Source organism: Prinia subflava, chromosome 8 (assembly GCF_021018805.1).
Source record: "Prinia subflava isolate CZ2003 ecotype Zambia chromosome 8, Cam_Psub_1.2, whole genome shotgun sequence".
NCBI lineage: Eukaryota > Metazoa > Chordata > Aves > Passeriformes > Cisticolidae > Prinia > Prinia subflava.
In genome coordinates, this window is record NC_086254.1 from 33352796 (window position 1) to 33377038 (window position 24243).

At 43.9% G+C, this 24243-nt stretch overlaps 1 protein-coding gene across 2 annotated transcripts in view; it reads right to left on the minus strand.

The window, feature by feature from the left end:
* Positions 1–24243, minus strand: part of PTPRT (protein tyrosine phosphatase receptor type T) — a 446577-nt gene that overhangs the window by 134318 nt on the left and 288016 nt on the right. For both annotated transcript variants that reach the window (XM_063404659.1, XM_063404660.1), the window contains exon 9: positions 22926–23035. In XM_063404659.1, the coding sequence (XP_063260729.1) occupies positions 22926–23035 (110 nt within the window). The remainder of the gene's footprint in view (positions 1–22925; positions 23036–24243) is intronic.

The following is a 24243-nucleotide window of genomic DNA, read 5'->3' on the forward strand; positions in this document are numbered from 1 at the left end:
AGCCAAGTTGCTTCTGCAACATTCTAGCAGAAAAATGGTCAGCTTTGAGCTAGATAACAGTGAAGAAAATTAATGTTTATATGCAAAATATTTGCTTGGAATTTAGAGCTTAAGAAGCTGTCCTGTGTATGAATATCAAGATGGAACACGTGTTCTGAGCAGCTCCCCAAAGGCAGACAGGGGTAAAGTTCTCATGAATATTGCCCAGCCTGGGATGGAGCTGGGCCTGGCAGAGCTCTCTGCTGGCCCCTCTTGCTGTGACAGTGGGGTCAAAGGGGAAGGACCCAGGCCCAGCTGTGGGGTGGACCTGGGGAAATGGAAAAGGGGAGATAGAGCTCCCCAAACCCCATCTCAGAGCAGCACAGAGGCTGAGCCTGAGGCGTCAACAACCAACTGCCCCAATCCCAAAAATCTCTCCCACACCTTTTCCTTCTACATCTCAACATGCTACATTGTTGGATCAGTTAAAACTTTAAAAAAAGCTATTTAACTCCCTCGAACTCCTCACATAACGCTCCTTTTTCCCACCCTTGCTGGAAAGTTTCTGCTCCCTCCCTCTCTCAGGGGCACATGGCCTGACACTGACATTTTGCTTTCACCTCTGTTGCAGCAGCCCTCTTGCTAGAGAGTAGAAATGAGCCAAGACACAGACTTCTTGTTTATCACAGCATGAAAAGGGCCCTGGTTTATTCCTCTTTACAACTCAGCCATCCTGACTCCAACCACTCCCTGACCCTGGCTGCAGCAAGCTCCTGCTGTAGGCTTCCCTTGCAGCCTCTGACTGCTGGGTATTTCCTGCTAAACTATGGCTGCATATATTGGTTTGTAGACTCTGACTGCAGACTTTTACCCAGCTAGACTGTGGCTGCAGGGATTGGTGTGCAGACTGTGACTGCAGGTTTTTCCCCAGCTAGACTATGGCTGCAGGTTCCAACAATTACAGACCCAGACTGCCCTCACAGCAGCAGTTCTCTCTCCTCAGGACACTGCTTCATGATTCTTTCCTTCACACTCCTCAGGGTCCCTCCTCCATGCTGATCCTCCCCTTACCAGCTCACCCCTCTTTTATCTCACTCATCCTTGTTGGCTATAGCTGTTACTCATCAGAGGTGAAGCTGTATTAGTTAATTAACACATCTGTTACTGAGCAGGGGTGAGGACGCCTACATTCCCTTCTCCTACACCCCTCTTATAAAAGCAGTCATCAGAAAGAACAAATCTTGTGCCTGACATTACAGAGCCTTTCAAAAGTCTTCCCAGTGCTCACATCCAGAGACTTTTCATTTGTGCACTGACTGTTTGCAACTTCTGCTAAATAAACTCACTGCTGCTGGTTCCCTCTTGAATAAATCCTGGACCTGATTTTCTAATGTCCTGGGGATAATCCAAAGTCAGAAGACATCTGGAAATCCTCCATCACCCTGGAAAAACAACATCCTTTGTTCCTCAAGACAAAACTGCTTTGAGTAAATACATGGAGTATAGCTTTGCAGACACATTATGTACCACATGAATAAAATCCCATTACTGTTGTAGAAGAGGTCGTCTCCAATCAGGTTTGCTGCAGCAAGTTTTCTGCTTTATTTACCTGAACTGTATTTTCCCAGAAGCAAGAGGCTGTAAAATCCACAGTTTATAAAGCAAGTTTAAAAATTCCTACCAAAACAAATGTTTCCATTTTTTTTAAAGTGCCTTCCCACACAAAGGTGTCTCTGAGCTATCCATTAGCTCCAAGTGAGCTACATCTCATTGAACAACTAAATACTCTTTGTAGAGGGAGAAAACACACAGCAAGTGCAGGAAATGTGTTCCAAAGTGAGCAATTCAGGCAATGCTTCTCCCCAGCTCATCAGAGTGCTTCAGGATCACTGGAGGCATCTGACCTGGGCACAGGACACTGGAAAGGACTGGCCAGACAGGGTTGTTCAAAGCATAAGACTTAAAAATCCAGTGCCTACAAATCTCTTGCCCACTAGGAAAGAGACTGGAGGCAGAAAAATAAATCATGACCCAGCTCTTTGTGTGCTGTTCTGTATAAATATCTCTTCACTTCCTAAAATCCAGCTGTCTTCAAATAAAACTGCTGGTCCACAGGGTGGGATACGTGTCCAAATAGGCAACCCCAGGAACCACATCAGCGAAGCCTCACACAGCACTCAGAGCAGAGGCTGATTCATTTTGTTCACACAAGGACAAACTAAAGCCAGCTCCAGACCTTTCTCCCCATGCTACATTGATTTTTGTATTTTACTCAATTTGAGAAAACATGGGCATTCACTCAAACACTGACTAGCACAAAAATAACTGTATTATGTGCATTATGGTCCATTTTACATTGTAACATTTATTTCAGCTGTGTTATTTTGTTTTCTGAAGGCACAGTGTGGAGACCTTGTGAATGAAAAGTGAACTGTTAAGATCTTTAGATACCTCTTAACTCCAATTCTGATTTTATGGTGCTGTAATCAACTTCCAATCCACACAAAAACATTTCAATCACACTTTAAAAATGTTTTGCAAAACTCTTGGCATAATGCACTTGCTGTACTTCATTACACTTGCCTGCTCTCGAGTTCCAAATAGGAGTGAAAGAAGATACTTTTCTGTTCCCTTTTGTAATAGTCTATTGGATTTTCCTACTACTTCATCTGTAGGAATATCATCAACCACGAATTGTGTTTATTGGACAATCCATTAATTGCTTCAACCTCCTTTTTTGTTCCCCACAATAACAGCAATATTCTGAGCACTCTTCACTTCATCCTTGTGATGCTCCAAAGATACTCTGAATTGCTTTAGGTGGCATTAAAAGTCTTCACAGCTCAGAGTCTCAAAGGACAAACTTTAAAATAATCCAATTTATTTTTCCAACTCCCCCTTTAGGACGATCTCGCTCTGCTGCTTCTTCCCTTTTGCTAATGAGATGTAAAATGAGTCTGACTAGCTCCACCTCTGCTTTATCAAGAAGGAGAAGCAGCTCCATAAAGAATGTACAGAAACACCTCCATAAAGAACGTACCTCAACTCTTTGGAGCCTCTTTTGGGGTCCTCCCCCTTGGCAAGGGTGTCTCCAGGAGCACACATGGAATCTGCTCTAGGTCTGTCCTGCTTGGGGCAGTGCTCTGCATTTTCTGCTTTCCCCACCACTCCTGAAGCGTTTGGAGAGGGCAGAAGGGGAAGAAAGCAGCTTGGCACCTCGGTGCCACTGTCACCCTGTGCCAAGGAGAGCCACAGTGCCAACACCTCTGCCGGGCCAGGGCCTGGAGCTGGGGCAGAGCAACGGGGGAAGCCCCGAGGTGTTAACGTGTCCTGGTGAGGAGTGACCAAGGTTAATTGCTGCAGATGCAGACTTGGCTCCCCATGCTGGGAACTGCAGAATAAACCCCAGCCTGAATGGCTCAGGCACTTTTCAAAGCGTACTTCATTAGGTTTCAATTCTAAAGCACAATTAGAGGAGCACAGACCAAGAAATGGTGGATATTTCTGTAAGTGCCTCTTTAAGGCACTTTTTTCAGGGCTCTCCCACACTGTCCCACATAGCCAGTCACCGTGACCCTGGGCTGTGCTTCCAGCACTGCAGGGTGACTGCAGCAGGGCCAGGGGAGGAAAAGGCAGGAACCCCCTCAGGCTCTGACTCCAGACTTTCACAACCCCAGGCAAGAACATAAAGGACACTTAGTCACAGTGATTCATGCAGCAAATCATTCTGACGCCACATTCTCCTCCATCCACCCAGATCACACTTTTCATATCCTAACATAGTTTTTAATTTTTTTTTCTGGATGTCTGACACACTGCAGACTATTTTAAAGATGACTAAAAACAAGCTAGCTGATAGTTAAATCTGCTGTACAGTGGTCTGCACCATCATAAGACATATTCCAGGGGAAAGAAAGTAGTCAAGGGGTTTCCACAAAACAAAATGAGTAGAGGTTATACCAATTCCTGTAGGACTCATAACACAGACTTCAAAATTCCAAATGCCACCACTAGAAAAGGGATGTCTATTTGTGGTCAAGCCTGAGTTGTAATTTCAGCAATAAAAGCCCCTGATCAGTACAAGCCTTTATTTTCTGATTGTCTCAAGTGATTCATGATTTCAACCTCAAAGCCTTATAGTGGTTCAGCCTCAAAGAACATAAAAATAATCGCTTGTTAGAGGACATATCAAAGCTGTGAATACAGGAATTTGCACCATGTTCTTCTAGCCTGATTTCAGGATTTTACAGACCCTTGAAATGAGTTTTCCAAATCTGGTAAGTCACTTAAAATGGCAATAGGCTTCAAATAAAAAGTGTAGAAATATTGTGCTTACCCATAGCTAAAAGGCAAAATACCTTCAGGTGGTTGCTGCTTAAACTTACCCTGAAAAAAACCCAGGGCATTTTATAGAAGGAAAAAGGTCCTTTATTGACAATTTGAGCTTGGTACAAAGTATAATTTAAATAGACTCAGCAGCTGCTCCTGGACTTACTGGAGTATTAGAGCCTTTCACCAACAAGTATTCAGGCTCTGAATAGCAATAACAAGAACACAAATTTGAATGAGACTCAGCTTCAGCTCCCACATCTACAACACAAGGAGGGTGGCATCGAAATGTGGCAAATTAGAGTACAGACACCTGGTCCTGAAAAGTCATGCAGAAAACTTAGTTTGTACTGCTTCGCCTTATTTCTCATCAAAATAATTTGGAGGCTTGAACAAGAAACAGATTTGTGAATTCACTAGGGAGCCAGAGAGAGTCATCACACAGTAATGGAAAGGCAGATTTTTTTTTATTGATTCAAATTAAGGGTAATTTATTGAAAAAAAAAAAGCCACAATTTGCATGAAAGACGTTGCTGAAAGACGCAGCAGTCTAAGTGTGTTTTGATCTATTTGACTCACACACACAGAGCCTGGTGGGTGCAGAGAGCAGCAGCTCTGCACTCACTGCCTCAGCATCCAGCAAGAGAAAACCAACTGGTCCTGAGCCTTTGCTCTGAGATAGCTCAATCCTTCAACACTTCAAATTTCTCCCCTCTTTTACTCTACCATGAGCATTCTGGTCATTCTTATCCTCTCTGACCCTTCCAAGTGAGGAAATCTAGTTGTGCTCTGGCTTCAGTAGGTCCCAGGACCTGCAGTTGGTGGATTTTGTCTTTGAAGTGTGAGGAGCCTTTGTTGCACAGCTCTTGGGAACAGAGCAAACCTGAACTATCACAGGGAGATTGGGCTACCACAGGGGACATCTGAGTGTAGGACCTGAAAACTTTGGTGTTTTCTACATCACAACCAAGAGAAGCCTTTTGTTCCATGGGGAAACTGCTCAATTCTTCCAGGTTTGGAAAAATAGATAAAATCTTTGCTGATAAAACTGGACAAACTGTGATATTAGAGGAATTACAGCAGTCTTGCAGCAACTTTGGGGCACTCGTGCACATGCAAACATTTCCTAAACTAAAGGTTTCATCTACTTTTAATTACCAGATTCCCTACAGCCAGAGTTACAGGGACAAGCTCCTAATCCTGGAGTTTAATTGGAGTGTGGGTGGGACCGAATGGGCACTGCCCAGGCTCCCCAGGGAATGGGCACGGCCCCGAGGCTGCCAGAGCTCCAGGAGCCTTTGGACAGCGCTGCCAGGGATGAACAGGGTGGGATTTTGGGGGGTCTGTGCAGGGACAGGGGCTGGGCTGTGGGTCCCTCCTGTGGGTCCCTCCTGGCTGAGGACATGCTGATTGTTTCCTCATCCTCCAGAGCTGTGGCAAGGAATGGGACTCTGGCGTGACCCTGGCCCCATCAGCACTGGGTTCGCTTCCCCAGCTCTGGAGACAAGCAGGCCGTTCCTTCTGCAGCTCCTCTCTGCTTCCATGTTCCTGTTCCAAAGCTCCATGTTTACGTGGAAATCTGCTGGGAACAGCCAAGTGTAAAACACCAAGAGAGAGACGTTTCCCTGCCTTCACCAGGGCCCTGGCTGAGTCCCTGTGTCTCACCACAGCCGGGTTATCAGCGATGGAACTCATCTCTGTGAACAGGCTCTTCGTGCCACATTCACACATTATTGATCTCTGCCAGCTAAGCTTTCCCAAGGGATTTAAGCCCGTTTCCATCTTTGTGAGCACGCCTGGAACCTTGGGGATTTGAGAGAAGCGATTTCTGTCCCCCAGCCACAGAGTGGCTCCTTTAACACATTCCCATATTTGCATTTTTCCATTTGCATACGCACAGTTTAGTGCCAGAGCAGCACGTAAACAGGACTGTTAGTTTTATGAAAATCTGACTTTTGGGGGGAATTGCTTTGTGTAAAACAATAGTAGAAAGCAGGATCCAAAGTAAATCTTACAGTGAAGGGAGAAAAGCCCACTTATTACAAGGCTAGGAAAACTGCATGAAATGCTGAGGAGCCTCTTACAAAGGCAAATTATCCCACGGCGTAGATGGCAAAGGGATCATTTACATTCCCAGTTCGTAAAAAGCAGTGATTAATACAGCTAGAGAAAATGTAAAATTTAATGAGTAACTGAAGTGTTCAAACAAACTGCCAGTTTAATAAAGCAGAATGACAGGGCCAAAGTGTGGGGAATAAAATCCCAAGGTTCTGTTAGCAGAGAGAAAATTCATGGATGGAGTGAGAAAAAGAAAAGGTGATTTAACATCAAAGGAAGTAATTACTCTTCATCTAAATAAGAATTAGGATGAACATTTATATTGTCTTTTCTTCCCCTCTGAATGTCTCCAAAACTCTTATTTATTTTAGTTTACATACTTAGCTAATTAAAGCTCTAAAATAATATAAATTTTTATGGGCCGTTTTTGGAGAAAACCAGCATAACTAAAAACAGGCCCAGGCACTTTGAATATTGCATCAAGGTTCTATTCGTTTTTATAGTGCAATATATTTTTTTTAAAAAATGCCTCCTGCTGAACTAATTACGATCTTATTTTTAAGCAATTTTTAAAAATTACACATGGATTGCACACTTTCATTCTTAATGGCTTGAATTTAGCAATAACCTGCACTGAAGTTGGCAAAGAAAATACTGAACCAACATCTCAGCTGCTGCAAAGGGGAAACCTTCCTGATGTTGTGCTGTTTGTGCCAGCTGTGTTTGCAGCGTGTTTGACCTCTGCAGCTCCAGCCCTGCAAATCCACTCCCTACTCCTAGTGCTGAGCTGGGTCCAGCCCATCTCCTGGCTCTCCAGTGTTGGCCAAATGTGCACTGCTGGTTTTTTTACCCTGTTTCTCTGAACTGAGCCACACGAAGCCAACGTGAACAGCCTGTGATGAAGGGCCAGGGAAGCCCAGGGTGCTGCTGTGCAAGGCTGACAACAATTCTTCGCTGAGAGCTTTTCACTCCTCACAATGTGCAGCTGAAAAGTCTGTGAAAAAGACAGCCCAGCTCCTTCCAGAAGTACTTTACTTTACTCAGATATTTCTCACAACTGCGTCTTCCTTTCCCAAGAACATCCACCTGTTACGTATAGGCTAAGCAATATGGTCACAAATAGATCCATGGAGAGCTGCTACTAATAATTTCCATTTTGCAGCTCCAAATATTCAGCTGTTAGAGTGAGAGCGGTGAGACAGATCTACCCAGAGCATTGTAAAAGTCAAGATGCCCTCTGAAAACATGCCCATCATGGGAACAACTCGACCTCAAAATGCGGAGGTGAACAGATGCAAGACAAGGCAGGATGAAGGGTTCTCTAGGAGCCCTTTTGGAAAGCACCACTTTGCATTCATGCAGCGCTGTCATCACAACCTCAGGATCTCTCCTGTAGTTAGGAGCTCCTCTACAAGGATACAGCCAGGCATTTTCATTGCAGGTATGTTTGTCTTGTTGGAAGTATGGTACAAAGAGTTCTCAGAGGTGAAATAAATCCCCTGTAGCCCCTCCAATGTTCCTAGGCTAGCCCAAACCTTAGGGGGCTTTGGAGGAATATTTCATGGACAGGACAAAAGGATTCCAAAAGAGGCTCTGACCTCCATCTGCAGTTCAAGACATTTATTCCAGGTGGTCTCCAGAGGGAAAGAGGGTGTGTGCAGAGGAAGAGGGTCTTTTCTTAGGTCCTGCCAGGGAGGAGCAGTTTGGGACAGAGCTAATAGGGTCAGAAAGGGGAGGGAGGGTTAAACTACATGGTTACAGGCTCTAGGGGTCCCTGAGAGGGAAGAAACCATTCCCCAGGGGAATGTAACACAGAGGGAAGAGAAGTAATGAATGTACAAGAGCACACGCCACTCTCTGACACAAAGTCATTGTTTCATAGTCTCTGATGTCTGCATGACCTGCTGCTCACAGAACTCATCTGCAGAAGGAGGACTCTTCCTCCTCTCACGTTGAGGACTGGCTTAGTTTCAGCCACTGGGAGGTCTGTGGGCTTTCTGTTCACCCTTTTTCACTCCCTCATACAGTTACTTCTGTTTTTACTGTCACATTGGCAAAAATCAATGAACTGAGAACACAGCTGCTAGGAACACTTGTTAGAGACTCTTGGGTATAACTCAAGGTCCTTCACACAGCCTCTCCCTTTGCAGTGTCTGTAACATGCAAAGGAGGCAAAGGAAATGGCAGCATTTCCAGGGACAAATCAGGAAAAAAGAAAAATAAAGGAAGAAAAGCCAGTTTTAGTGAAGAGATCCTGAGATTAGCTCAGCTGGTCAGAGCCTGGTGCTAAAACCACCACAGTTCGTGGTTAAACCCCTGTATGGGTCGTTCACTTAAGAGCTGATGATCATTGTGGGTCCCTTGCAACCCAGATTATTCTGTGATTCTGTAAAACTGATGATCAAACTCCAAGTCTGCTGTTATTAGATGAGTCTGCCATTGTAATATTTAGAACTTGGGTGTAAGTTCCAAAAATTCAACAGCGCAGGCAGTTCTTGCAGTGTGTGTGTCCTGAATGAAACAGATGACCTCAGACATATCTCTGGAAGTCCAGCTCAGGTCAGATTTACATCAATGTCTGCAAAGAGATTTGTCTTCTTGAGCTACAAAACTTATCTAGCCATCACTTCAACTCCCAAGTTTTGAAAAGAAGGCAGGAACCCATCATCTCTTCTGTGGTCATCTCTTGTGCCTGCCTCAAATGTGTGGCATTGGCTCCTGAACACAGGAGATTCTTGGCAGTGACATTAATTTTAATTTAATATCACAAGACTGCAGTGATGCCTAGCAAGACTCCCAATCCACTAAAGAGTATTTCCCTCTAGGGACTTGGGCATGAAAAGGAAAAGCTGCTGAACAGAAGGCAACATATCTTCCTCTGCATTTATATCCACAGACATGTCTGCCTGCAATGGCAAGCAGGAAAAACAAGTGTCACCTCAGAGAAGAGCTCTGTCACCTCATCTGTTACCTTCCTCAGTAAAGCAATGGCTCTCTGAGGGGCAGACAAGGCTGAACGGGTTGTACCAGATTGTTTTCAGCTGCAGGCAATATTTATAATCACTAATTTATATGCAGAAATATTTATAAACAGTAAATTTAGAGACTATCATATTGGTAAGAGCTGCACAAGACAAGTCATAGAGAGTTCTGCTCAAATCCTGCATCCCTTTAGGTGAGAACAGGATGCAGAGGAAAGAGGTCCTCCCATAAATTATTAGTTATCCTTTATCTGTATGAACTCTCAGAAACATCACCAGTAGGAGCCACCATCTTCTGAAGGCAAGTAAACAAAAAATAAAATGTATCTCTATCTTCTGAAATGCTGTGGAGTGCAAAAGCTATTTCAAAGCTGTCCATTGCTTTTGCTGGTATTTGATTTCCCTCTGCTCACTTGGGGAGGGGGTAAGAGGCAAGCACTGCACCTGAGGCAACACTTGGGTGCTCAGGGGCAGCACGGCTGCAGCAAGCAGGGATCCTAGAGGGATCAGGGTCATCCAGCAGGAACACTTCTCTCCTAAGACCTGCCTTCTTTTCTGAGTTTTCTCATCTACACTGACACAGCTCATAAGTTCAGGAAAGACCTGTAATAGACTGCTGAGGACTCTGAGATCTCCTGACCAGATGGCAGTTCTGCCAATCTCATCCAGGACTCAGCCTGTTCAGCACAGCAATCCAGAGCTCAGCAACCTCCAACCACAGTCTCTCACCCACCTGCACACAGCCTGGCAGGAGTGTCAAATCGCTGCTGTCCAGGTCTGTAAAATCAATGCTACTATTGGTACAAAAAGGTGGCTTTCTCCAAAAAGCACATGCTGTCACTCCTCAAAGACCCACTGCTGTGCACAGCAACAATTGGAGAGTTATTTATGTGCTTATCTAACTTCAGACAATACTGAAACACCAGTGTGGAACTGCAAACAAAACAGATGCGCGTTCTGCCTCGGCAGGTTCCGAGTCGTCTACCAAAACTCTGTGAGGTTTATCTCATGATTAATTGATTAATCACAGGCAAGGCTTCCACAAGCAGTGTGTGCCCCCAGCACATCATTAAGGATTATGTTCACAGATACTCTGTTTAGACAGCACTGTGTTAAATCCCAGCAAATAACTTGGTCACCGAGATGTGCGCGGAGCCCGTGAGGAGGGAAGCTGCTAAAACAATTATGTAGTGATGTGAAAAAGCAGTGTGTAAACTGCACATCTTGATTCTTCCAGGGCATGAATGCTTCACTAGGGCTTCCTCTTCATCCGATTTTTAGGGAAAAAAGGAGCCACTGCTACCATGTAACCCTATTAGAAATGTCAGACACACTGACATGGCTTTTCTCTCACACCACTGAGGAGCTCAGGGTAAAGGAGAACACCAAGATCTCCTTGCAGCAGGCAGAACTGCAGCTCATCGATTGTCATCCTTCCCTTGACAACTCCTAGCAAAGCACCGTAGCTGCAGGGAATTTCTCGTGGTCCAGAAAGGCTGTTCCAAAGTCCCACAAAGTCCACAAAGGTCTTTATTTAAACCTGTCAGCAAAGCAGCCAGAAATAGATGTCCCTCTGCTGCCGCTGCTGGGATTACACAAACTAGTAGCAGGTAACAAGGGATTTCCTCAAAAGTCTTTCACAGGCTGCTTTCTTGGTACTTATTACCATGACAGAGGAAAAGGAGAGTCTAAGAAACTGAGCTGACAGCATGGCAGACCTTTGCCTCAGGCAAAGCAGAACGAATTCCCCGGGTTCCCAAGTCACAGGAATTTATAGCCCAGGGCTGTGTCTCATTACTGCTGCCCAAGCCAAGGCTGCTGCAGTCTCAGTGTCACTCCAGCACAGATTGTCTCTTGCTGGCAACTCCTCTGAAAGCTGAAGCCATGGGTTTATCTAGCTGGAAACCTGTTCTCTGCTGTAGAGAGAGGTTTGGAAAGAGGAAAGAACATTTTGGGAATGAAGGGCATTACAAGACAGATTTTATAAAATATAATGAGAGAGAAAGATTATAGTGTGAGGGAAAGGACTGAGTTGCATCCACCAAGCAGCAGTGATGGCTCAGCAGCAACGTGGATGAGTTCACAGAGTTCACCCATAATAAGGATGTTGAATTGGTGAGGATGTAGCTTTTGTCTGGATAACCTGAATAATTTCTAATTTGTCTGTGGCCTAAATAAGAAAATGGCAAGTTAATAATGCTGTATATGCAATTTTTCCTCTTTAAATTTAGTGCAAGTTCAACACTGTCACAGAGACAAAGTTAAATAGCTCAGAAAAACCTTTTGGCTCAGTGGAAAAAGGAACTTATCAAGCACTAAAAGGAAAAATATTCTAGACAGCAACATGTAGGAGTTCTCTATGTGTGACTTGTCATGACTTGTGTTTGAATTTCTCTTCTCTAGTTGATAAACAAATAATGATTGGGCAGGCACAAGGCCCTTGTGCTCTGTGCAAAGGAAAATAAACAAATAATGAATCATTTCCATCAGCAGAAGGGTTTCAGACCTGAAATTCAGAGTGACCCTGAACTGGGAACATTTCAATGCAAGATACAAAACTGTCAGACATGTTAAATCTTCCAGGGACAAGACTCAGGTGTAAGAAAGGGTTCCTAGAATTCTCACTGGCAAGTTGATTTTAGATTTGTTTTGGAGTGAAGTTTCACTAATGTTGACAGACCAAAATATTCCTGAAATGACAGAGTTTGAAATGGGAATTAAATTCTGTCACGACATGACCAGACCTTCCTTGCAGGTGTCTGAAAAAGAGTCCTTCATTGCCTCAGGACTCTGTCTTCACAGCATCTTGTTTTTTCCAGCTCCAGCAGAGAGGGGAGAGGAGCTCCATCCAAGAGAACACCACATTTACAGGACACGGCTGGGTTCTCCTTCCTGTCAGACTGCAGCTCCTGCAGCTCTTTGATCACCACCTGCTCCTCACCACTGCTGGCTTTGTCATTCATCCAAGCCCCCTGTACACAGCCAGCAAGCAGCCTGGGCACCTTCCTCCTCAAGCACCACCCTTCTCACTGGATGATTGGGAGAACAAAACAGGGCTGGCTGACGCTGCTACGCTCTCAAATTCTGATTTTGAGGTGATTTGTGCTCCCTCCCTCTGTGGTTTGCAGGGATGGGAGGGGAAGCCAGCAGATCTTTTTGTGCTTGGGGCCAAACAAGGAATTGACTTGCCCAGCAGAGTGTGTGCTCTGGAGTGCAGGAACATCAGGGGGACAATCCATTTCATGGTTCCATGAAGCTGATTGAAACACGACTGCACTGCAGGCTCTTCTCCTCTGAGGCTCCCCAGCCACCTGCGCTTCTCAGGAACAATTATTACTGCAGGTGACTGCAGATTGCAGCCGGGATGGACTTAGGTTCAATCTTATCAGGGAGTTTCACATATTTTGGGCTAGGAGACCAAAGTTAATTGCACCAAGTATGGCACAAAGGGAGGAATTTAAAGGAAGTTATCTTCCAGTGACAGGGAAGAGTTGGTGAACAGGTTAGTGAACGATCCTGATCCTCCTCCAGTGCTGGAAAAGTAAAGAACTGAAGAATGTATTTTATGATCAGATGAATGGGGACATTTTCCATCTTTAAACTCACTTTAGGCCAGGCAGTTATTGCACTTACATCCTTCCCCAGCCCACCACATTTCATCCAGGAAACAGGAGGAAGCAAAGGCCTTTCGTTTTTCCATTCTTGTGCTGCTTCTTTTGGGATAAGGTTAAGGCAGAGTTAATCAGCATTTGCAAGTTAAATATTTAAGGCTGGCAACACGTGAAAGACTAACAGCCCTGCAGAATAAAGTCCTTTAATTGAGTCACAGCACAAGCACAGCATGGCTGGTAGGAGTATAAAAAGCCAGAGCACAGCTATTCATTAGGAATGAATATGGAAGTTAACCCAGGGAGACCCGGGGAATAAAAGAGGCCCATTTGCTCCCTGGCCTATTTACTGAGAGCCACGTAAACACGGGGGCAATTAAAGCTGAATACAAACACAGGCAGCACAGCCAAGGCAGGACAGAACACGGTCCTGCACCCACTCCTGGCCAGGACCAGGGACAGCAGGGCTGAGAAGTCTCCTCTGCTCTCCTTTTGCTGAGACTCTTTCTTCCTGCTCGTATTTCCTTGGGATGTTATGGCTTTTTGTTTTTTTATAAACAAAGCCAGATTTAATGTCTGTGAGAAAAGGAGGAAGAATGGACTAGGTAGCAAGGCAACTGGGAGTGCCTCAGTAATGTATTCAGGCTGTTAAGGATTTCATTAGGTTTACTAAAAGGTCATTAATGATAAAATATCTCCTTTTATTTTACCTACTTTCTAAACATTATAGTCTATTCTGCCATTCAAGCTTGCACCCCACTGACATTAATTAGCATGCTATATATTAAGAAGAGCTTTTAATGAGCTGTTATTTTATTGGAAAGCCTCATTGTTCAGCTTTATAGCAGAAAATGACAACTATAGAAATTGCTTTGATAGGACTGCAGCACTGAGGCAGTTATTCAATCTCCATGCTTGTTCCTCAGTTATTCCTTGTTGCTGAAAGCTCTGCCTGAACCCCCTCACTGTGGTTTGCCATGGCACACTGGGTGTAAGGAAAGCTGTGGGCAAGGAACAGCCCCCAAAGCACAGAGTGGGGTGAGAGCAGCATCACACCCAGCAGAAAGCAGCAGCAGCAGCAGGGCCCACGTGTGCTCAGAATGGTTTGGCCTCATTTAGAGATCAATATCAGGCTTAGCTCTTACTGTAGCTGACAATTGTGAGATGGTGTCGTTTCAGTCACTTGACTCTTAAGTTGTACATCTGCACTTATTCTCCAAGTCAAGTGTCTGCCCCACAGAATGGTTTGGGTTTGAAGGGACCTTAAAGATCATCCCAGTTCAACCCCCTTCCACCTTCCACTAGGCCAGGTTGCTCCAAGCCCCATCCAAGCTCACCCTAAGTCCCTTTTCCCAAATTCAGACCAAAGCAGGTGAATTGAGAACAAAAGGAAAGGTTGTTCTCCCTGTGCTAGCGCCTTCATTCTTCTGAAAACCATCTCACCCTCTCTGCCAGTGATTCCAGCTGGACAGCAGGGAGAGCAGGATCAGGGAAAAGCAGCAACCAACAGGGAAGGGAAAAAGGGGAAGAAGAAAGGAGGTGAGGGACCCAAAGTGAGAGAAATGGTGAATGAACAGGGCACAGAAAACTAAAGCCAAACCCATCCTGTCCACTGGATGGCAGGATCATAAAGACTGGCTCTAAGACAAACACAAAGGACAGCAACAAGGGGAATTTCCCAAAAGGAGCCATGCAGCCACACATACAAACTGCTGAAGGTGATGCAAAGATCACCTTGACTTGCTTCTCCCCCTCTCCAAAGTTCCTCAGTGGCATCCATTAACAGGATGAAACCACCACCACACCTGAATTATTCAGTCGTATGCATTTTCTAAATTAAACAATACTGAAGATGAAACAGAGAAAAAAAAAAACCCCAACAATCTAGGAAGGAAGTGCAAACATGCATCTGCAGTTTGCTTTCAACTTAGCTAACTGCTACATTTTGGTAAACAAAGTACTGCAAAATGTGAAAATGGAGTTGTTAAAGGGCTTTGTTGTACTCTAACTGCACAGGTACACTGCCACGTGAAAAGATGAGATGGAGGAAATGGGATTAGGTATCAGCTGTTCTCCTGAATGAGCAATTTGGAGAAGAAAGAAGAATAGTCTGAAATTGTATTTTTTTTTCTGGAAATAAAAAACATTGGGAGGCAGAAAGAAGATGATGATGTATCTACAAAAGAATGTTTTAAAATGGAACTTCATCACAAGAAAGAATAAGTTGGAGTTTTTTTCAGTTCTTATCATTTAGTTTGGCTTAGAAAAAGTGCTATGTGCACACTAAAATAATTCAGCTCCTTAAAAAAAAAGCATTGTTGTAACCAAATATCTGCTCATTTGCATGGGATTTATATCACTGCATGTCTATTGGCTTCAAAAGAACAATAAAAAGGTAATCAAAGAAATTGTTGTGCTCAAGGGACCACATTATGCCTTTATTTCTGAAAAGCTTGATCAAGCATTTTTTTTAACACAGTTGATTTATTCTATTTATAACACAAGTATGCTACTTACCTGGAGGTTGTCATACATTTGAAAAGCCCTGACATCTGAGTTTCTCAGAAAAACCCTCTCATTTTCTCCCTAAGATGTTACTGGAAACCATAGGATTTTAAAAAGCAGCATTAACAAATGCTCCCAAGTTAAGCACATCTTGCAAGTAACAGCAAGTGAGAAACACACAATTAAGAATCCTATATAATTTGAAGAAGTTGTTCAAAAGCTCCTTGAGGTGCTTATTCAGGAAAGCATCGCTAATTAGGTAACATTTAAACGTTCCCTAAGTTTAAGGCTGTGTTAAAGTAGCTGGGACAGGGTGGAGAGGAACAGGAGCAATAAAAAACTGATGCCTTTTTGGGACTACCTAAAATCAGAGGCCAGACAGAATTAAGGGAATAAAAAGCAGTTCTATTAATAAAAGGCCTTCATGTACATCCAGGGCAGATGAAGCCCCCCAGGGTCTGCACCCAAAATGGACCAGGGGTCACAGGTTTTCACACTTTTATCAGTTTGGTCCATTTGCATGTTGGGGGTTCATCTCCCAATTACAGCTTCAGGTAATGAAGTCATTTACCCCGAATTTGCTCCCCCAGTTCACTTTAGTTTAACTTTCTCAGGGTTTGGGGTAGGGAGGTGCCCTTGATTCCCAGGAGAGGAATTGTTGTGTCTGACCAAAAAGGGAAAGCAGTGGCTGACACTGTGTGTGGAGTTTAGAGTTATACACTAAAGAATTGCAGGGTTACAAATACATGAAAAACATAAAAACTAAAACCATAAGGCATCAATACAGCAGGATCTTTCCAACAGGGAGTAATCCCTGAGTAACCCCCCAGGCTGCCTCTGGAGTATCCTCCCTGATGCTGCTGGAGATGCAGGAGCAGCCCAGCAGAGCCCTCACCCTGGGATGTGCGGGGCAGACAGAGCCCAGCCAAATTCCTGTGAGCTCCCACAGCACCCTAAACAAACACAGCTCCAGCTAACCCCGGTCCTGCCACGGCATCTGACAAAAGCCATCCTGTTCCACCAGAACCCAGCTGCATTTGTTGCCCTCTGTGTTATTGCACACAGGCAAATTGTGCTTTCCTTGCAGGATCAGAGCAGCCACCTTAACTGAACTCCCTGGGTGTGGCAGGAGGGTCACTCAAGCACGTACTCATATTCTGTGCTGACAGGGGAGCTTAAAAACCCTACTAATTTATTAAAATTGAATAAACAGCGTGGTGGGGGGGGGAAGGTGTCTGTGGGATGCCACGATTGTGGGGTGGAGGGCAAAGGTATTTCCTGTGCCCTTGTGATGCTCAAGTTTCACTGGAAAGCTCTCTGACTGAGCCCTGCCTTGTTCCAGGAGCAGAGCCACAGGATCTGTGACTAACACAGCATCCCAATCCACTAAGAGAGCAAGCAATGCTCAGATTTATCATCCTTCTCAGTTAGCCAAGAAATGATAAATCAGTGCAATCAGCACTGTTCATTCCCCGTGTTCTGATCTGAATCTTTATTAAGTGGAGCCCAGAACCCTGGCAGCGTGTAACCAACCTGTTCACCAAGTGCTCAGTAAATACTACAGTCAGCAGGCATCAAGTAAACAATGTCTCTTCAGGCAGCCCAGCCCTCTCCCAGGGCCCTTGTGTGCTAAGAGCCATAAACTCCAGAGCCAGCTGGGCTGGGCAGTGGGGACAGCTTTCCCCACACCTCACTGAGAGGGTGACACAGCCCCGGCAGGGCTGACAGAGCTACAAACCTGAACAGATGAAATATGGCCACACACTTCCACTGCTAGTTTAGATTATTAAAGAAGTCTAATTCAATATAGCACAGAGGCAGCAAACCCCTTATTTTTGATGTAATGACTTTCATGGATTCTGGACAAACAATAGACTGCATCTTATGAATCCAGTGTCACATGAGTGCTGCAGATGAACAGGGAATAATTCCCACCAATGTCCCTGCAGATGAGTGATCAATCCAGGACCCAGTACCCCATCTTTAATTGATCACTGCTTGCATTTTGAACCCTTAACAGCGTCTCCAGGATGTTCTGCTAGTGTTCAGCTAAATGCAGCCCCAGCTGTGCGTGGCACAGCCCAAGGCAGCGAGTTTGAGTGGGAAAGCTCCATCCCAGGAGCCTCCTGTACCCATGGAATGCAATCGAGAGGCTGGAACATGATTGATTTTCATGGGAACGTTCAAAGCCACTTCTCACTGAAGGCAATTTCCGAGAATTGTCATCTCTCCACTATTTCAAATGTAGAGCTTTATATAAATTGGTTGCAAGATTTTGTGGTTGTTGCTTTCCTTCTTGTGGGAGCCATTTTTCACCTTTCACAACCGAAAAAAATAACCCCAAACCCTTTAAATAAACAAACAAATGATTAAGCCAAGCTGAGTTCCCAACCCTTGCAGCTTTTTCCGGGGAAACCTTTTTTTTGCAACACCTTTTAGCAGGAAAGATTTTATCTTAAAAAAATCAGATTTCCTAAATAGCTTAGAAAAGGGCTATGAATAGAAATGGATGCATATCCCTGCACAGCTATCACACCAGATAATCCTGCTTTTTGTTATAATAAGCATGCACTTTCAGGGGTCAAGGGTGGAAGAAATTTGTTTCCACCATTTTATAAATACGGGCAATGCATCTCACAAATATTAACCTTATGCAAGACAGTTTGCCTGTAACAGCCTCTCCTGCAGAGCAAAAGGGAGTGAGGTGATGGAGAAGGAATGGCATATTGGCAACTGGAGAGATGAAGAAGGGCAGACTGCAATTCTACGTGGTAACTAAGAGGATCTGTAGCCTCTGAAGTGCAATTTAAACTCGAATCCACTGGGATTAGATGTACTAGGCTCCAAGCATCCCATTAAAGAGCTGAAATTGTGTATGAAAGTCCCTTGTATTATTATTCCTGGCATCAAAATAGAGATTTACAGCGTTTCAGAAACAACGACTGACAAAACTAGCTCGTTAGAAGCTGCAAATGCATCCTTATTTTCCCCTCAAACCACCAGGGATTTAACAGTCCTAAAGATGAGGACATAAGTGATTACAGAACTGCACCTTACAATGTTTAAAAAGACAGTTTGCTGTTCCAACAGTGCCCTTAGGCATGGCTCACTGAAAGGACTTGAGCAGTCTGGAGCCATTTTCCCAGCCAAGGAGCTGAATCTTTGGGATGCACCCTTGAAATGCTGTTAGGATTGCAATACCCCTAACAACACCTTCCCCAAAGGGATGTGACAAGTATTTCACACAGCAATGATAGGTTGGTTTATCTTTCTTTCTTCCTTTCTTCCTGTTTAAAGGTGAAATATTCTAAAAACTGACAATTCTGATAAATACAATACACACAACAAATGTATTTACAAAGGCAAAAGGCAGCATCACTTACAGGGTGCAAGTGAAAAGGAACAAAGGAACAGCAAAATGCAGATATAAATAAGTTTTGTTTATTTAAATTTTCTAGATGCAAGTTTGCACAAAATATACATCTAAGACAACCTCATGTCATCTAAAAGCAGAAGAGTTTTGGTGCCAAAACTGGTCCATGACCTTAAATTAGATTGCCTGCCCTTGCAGCCCAATGACAATGCAAGTCTGTTTGATGGCAGTTTGACTTTACCCACACTTAGGAAAAAATAAATTAAAAGGAATAAATCTTTGTTGCATGTCTTTGTACACAAAGGCTTTGAAGCTGAACTCCCACACGGTGTGAGGACAATGAGCAGCATTTGATGATCAGGGATTTTAAAGCAGAGCAGCTTTTCAGGACTGGTTAAAAAAAACATAAAATAAAAATTTCAATAAGTTGTGGTGCTTTCAGTCTGCCAGGAGACTGATTGTGGGGCAGGATTACTGTGATATTATTGAACTGTGCCACTCACAGGCTGCTCCCAGAGACAATAAGAACAATTACAGTGTCATAGTGCCTCTTCCATGAGAGTCACTCAATGTGTGGAGCATTTTACCCAAACCAAGGAAGCAGCAAAGCCCAGCTCTGCTGGCAGCTGCCTTGCTGAGCACAGATGGGTCTGCCTGACCTCCTGGAGGTCCCTACACACCCTGAAGCACCTGAGGACCTGTTAGAGGCTTTCAGCTTCCCTCTGTCACTTCCAACCGCAGCCCATGCATCTCCCCGGCTCTCCTGATGGACAGACAGACTGACACCTCCTGCCTCACCACAGCCCTGTCAGCTTTGCTGGGCTCCCCAGCACCCCAGAATGATCTGTTTCCTCCTCCCTTTCTATCCAGCTCACACCCTGATCTTTCCAGCACTGATTAACTGATTTGGAATTCCCGGAGCTTTCCAAGCTGTCTTGAACAAGAGGTTTCTGCTCCCCAGAAAGAGACTGCAATTACAGAAGGATCTAGAACTGCAATTACAAGGGATCTAAAAAGTCCCTCTGTTTAAAAATCCAGCTGTTTCTGTACCCAGTGAAACAATTTATTCTGCAACTGAACACAGAGGGGTTTAAACCACTTTTAAATGCAACGCTCTTGCTTTGTTAAAAGGCAACAATAGCATTTTGAAGGAAAAGTATCCATCAGAAGAGATTTGCAGGAGTCAAAAAGGTTCATTAAGGTCCTTTCATCCTCTTTAGGCTCTTTAGAAGTATTCAGTCATTATGAAATTAGTGCTTCTGGCTGCCAAAAGACTTGCTGAAGGTTGTGCTGCTGAATCCCAGCCCAGTTGGCACCCAAGCAGTGGATATGAAAACTGCAACAGCAATTTGGGTTATAGGGACATCTGGCAGGGAGCTGCAAGAATGATTAGGGACCTGAGAAGAAAATCAGTCCCAGAGGGAAGCAAGTGGGATGTAAATAGAATAGACAGCATGATTATTTTGAAGCATTTTAGAAGCTTATAATACTTTTTTTAAACAGAATTAGAGGGAAAATACAATATCCAGATACAATGAATCAGATTGTGATGCTGATGGTGAGGAGGGAACTATAACTTAGTAGGAGTATGTGGGGTTTTATTTGTTTTTATTAGGAGGGTTTGTGCCCAGAGGGGTTTGAGACTCTCAGTGGCACAACTGCTGTGTGTGAATGTAGCCAGCTACCTCCAGGTGTAATGCAGGGCCTGACACCACTAACTCAAGTTCATAAAGTGATAACACTTAATAAATACTTTGCAGGGAATTTTTCCTTAACAAATGCTCACAGGCCTTTGTGGCTTTTTCTCCCCAGTTTCAGCAGCACAATTGCAGAGCTTCCAGAGAGCTGCAAGTTCACTGGAAGATCATTGAATCTCCCAGGACAGAGCAGAATTCCCAGTGACACCAGTAACAGTGTACAGGAATTATGTGGTTTCCATGTGCAGGGATCCCCATGTTCCAAAAGGAGCAAACCACCCTGAGAGAGCCCTGCCATCTGTCCAGCTTGTGCAACTGCTCTCCTGTATTTTTATTTCCTGATGGACTTGTCTCAGGCTTCCCTGGACAGTGGAAAGGTTCTGTAGGAATTTTCCTATGGAAGAAGGGACAGGAATGGACAACATTTTCATTGTGCCAAACTCCAGGCACTCTGGGTCTCATGGTGTTTCTAGCAGTCAGATGTTCATCCTTTTGAAGATGAGGGGGAGTAGGAAAAGGAGGAAGAGTTTGAATTCACCTTGACTTCTCTTTGTCTCCAGCTGCCAAATATGCAGAGAGTCATTATCAGAAAAGAAAAATTTGTTTGTGCCTCCGCTGAGACTGGAGCAATGAAATGACTTCAGGGGCAAAGGCACTGTCATGATGCATCACAACCCTGCAGGCATTAAAGTGTCTCATGGAGCTGCTCAGCCAGAAAAGCTACTCAGATTGCTGAAGTCCTTTCAACAAGCTGAGCCCAAGGCAATATTTTAGTAAGAAACTGCTTCTTTAAAAATTAAAGGAGTTATTTTTGCATCATTTGCATCATTTGACTTGAGTTATTTTAAATATGTTCTGTTATAGGTCACCTGTGTTGCCGGAAAAAAATGAACTTGTAACTGATTCTATTCAGATTAATTCCTTTAAAACACACCCAGGTTCATTGCCTAATTCCTTACACAGACACCCTCAAAGACCATGACATGATGAGGGTTGTTTTAGCACTGACAGATGATTTGCACCCTGCACGTATTTCCTTACGTGTCTCAACAGTGACCAAGGATGACTCCAGACTTAGTCAAGGATTTCAGCCCGGCTGAAATAACACTCAATTAGCAAGAGGAAAGTCTGTTCATCTGTTTAATGTTGCTGTATCAAACTTAGCCTGGCCTTTGGGAACCAAATGATGTCCTAAAAGTGAAGTTACAGAAGAAAGTTTCCTCTGCTGCTCATGCTGGAGTGTAAGATCTCAGTGATGTTAAACCTGCTTCATTTTTTCCCATTTGACTGTGGCAGAGAGAACCAGTGCTGGTAGTGACATCTGGGCGTGCCACATCACAGGACATCCTGCCCCAAATGGAGAGGCTGGGTGGGAAGAGGAAAGGGGCAGAACCTCACTGGCAGTGGCAGAGCTGCTTCTTGCACCTGGGGCTTTTCTAGGGTGAGTTTGTACAAAAAGCACAAAAGAGAGAATGAAATATTGGCTCCTGCCCCTCTGCATCAGGAAATGCTGCACAAGCCACAGTGAGGGGTTTTATGTCACCATAAAAACAAAGTTATTTTCACTTTCTCTAATCTTACAGAGGTAAATACTGAACCCATAAACTGACACAGGCTCAGCCAGTCCTGGTGCACCACTTTCTGCTATTTAATCCAAGTGCCTTTACCTTCTCTTGTAGGACTGTATTTCATTCCATATGATCCCCTCAAGAGTCCCTCCTCTTACATTCCTGTTCCACATGTTTGGGTGTACATGACACTATGGAGAGTTTCACCAGGAGCACATGACAGCAGTAACACCTCCTTACCTTCTCAAGAAACACCACTTCTGATACACTCTAGAATCACATTTAATTGTTTCTCATATTTAATTGTTTATTTCTCTCATCCAGCACAGGATGGTCAGTGATCATCCCATAACCTGCTCTACACTCTGTTTGTCATCAGAGAAATTGTTGGGATGGACAAATGTTATCACTGAAATGTTCAAAAAGAGATAATCCCTTCTGCTGATATTGCCAGGAAGTGCTGTGACTGGTGGAAGGCAAAGAGGAATCAGTTACAGTGTGTAGGGATGAAATGTAGCAGTGTTTTACCTCAGGAAGAAAAAAAAAAGAAAGAAAACAGACCTTGGAGCTACGCAGAAGGAAACAGGACACCTGAGACATAGGGAAATGTGTGGCTCTCAATTTGCCACAAATATTGGAAAGAAATCTTTCTTTTTTGAACAGGGATTTTTTTTTTCAGTGGTAGCAACAGACTATCTTGAAGATTCTTATCTATTTTAATCAGGCTTCTTTTAGCACCTGCTGAGATTTCTCAGAGCTCAGGATTGGCTTAAACACGAAAAGGGCCCTGTGGCACGTATTCCTTGACAACAATCTGTTCTTCTCACCTCATAGAGTGTAATGATGCCGTTTGTCTCATTTGGAGGCTTCCACTGAACGTAGATCTTCTCTTCAAAAGGTCCTCCTTGGATAGATTCCAAGGGAACAGGTCCAGGAACTGCAGAGGGAAAAAAAAGGCCCAACAAACTGTGTTAAAAACTCCACCAGCTCCAGCTGCACACACATGAGACACCAAAACGCCACCAGACAGAAAGCTGAGTGTTAAAAATAAATAAATAAAATTAAAAATTAAAATCCCTCAAGGCACTACCATTACCAAGCTACTATCAGTGTGAAAGGCTTATTTTTCAAATTTTGGTTCAAATAACAATACCCTAATGTAACCACTAAGTGACAAATAAAATCAGAACCCATGAAAATATGACGTTAATTTCGGTATGATTTTATTCCAGTACAGCGGAGCAGCAGCAGGGAATTTAATTTGTCCTTCTCCACCCACACAACAGCAGAACTCTCCACCTAAACAGCCAGACTACACCTTGGCATGGAGAGGCTACAGGGCTGCACACCCTTATCAGTAGGAAAGATTGATTTGCTTAGTGAAGTCACAATGCAAGATTTATATTTCATTACAGCTACAAGGCCAGCTCAAAAATCCACCTGCTCCAGCAAAATGTTAATGCCATGGGAGATAACCAACTAAATGCACTCCCAAGCCTGTCTGATAAAACCCCTGCTCATTTTTTCTGAAATATCTGGCATCCTTTTGTGTGTCCCCATGTGATATATGGGGCTGGAGGAGCCACTTTCAGCTGAGAGAAACTTAGGACAGCAACTTCTACAGCCCAGGCAGAGGGATTTAGTCCTTGGGCTGGAATAGCTCAGGTGGGATAACAATGCCTTGAAGCTTTCCATCAGTTCCTCTAGAAAACTGTTCTTTTATATCTAAAACTGTTCTTTTATACCCACAACTAATTTTGGTTCTGAGATCTCTATAAAATGTGATGTTTTAGAAGATCACTATTAAGAAAAGCTACACTCTGGAAAGGAAGGAATTACGCATTTTTGGGGGGATGCCTTCTTTTGTGTGAAAGCAGAAGAAAAATCAGTAAATACCAGGATTGCATTTGCCCATATGATAAAGGAAGGAGCTGGGTGGTTTAGAACAGGAAGAATTAAACCTACAACTGCTGCTCAGACTGGTCATGCCCAAGCACTTCAGGGACTTTTGCCCTTTTAAGAACATGGCTGTGAAATGGAAATCATTTAAACCCACAAGTTTTATAATCAAAACAAACTATCCAGAGAAGCTGCACCAGTCTCGTGGGATGGAGGGTTATGCTGTTATTTACCACCTGAAGATGG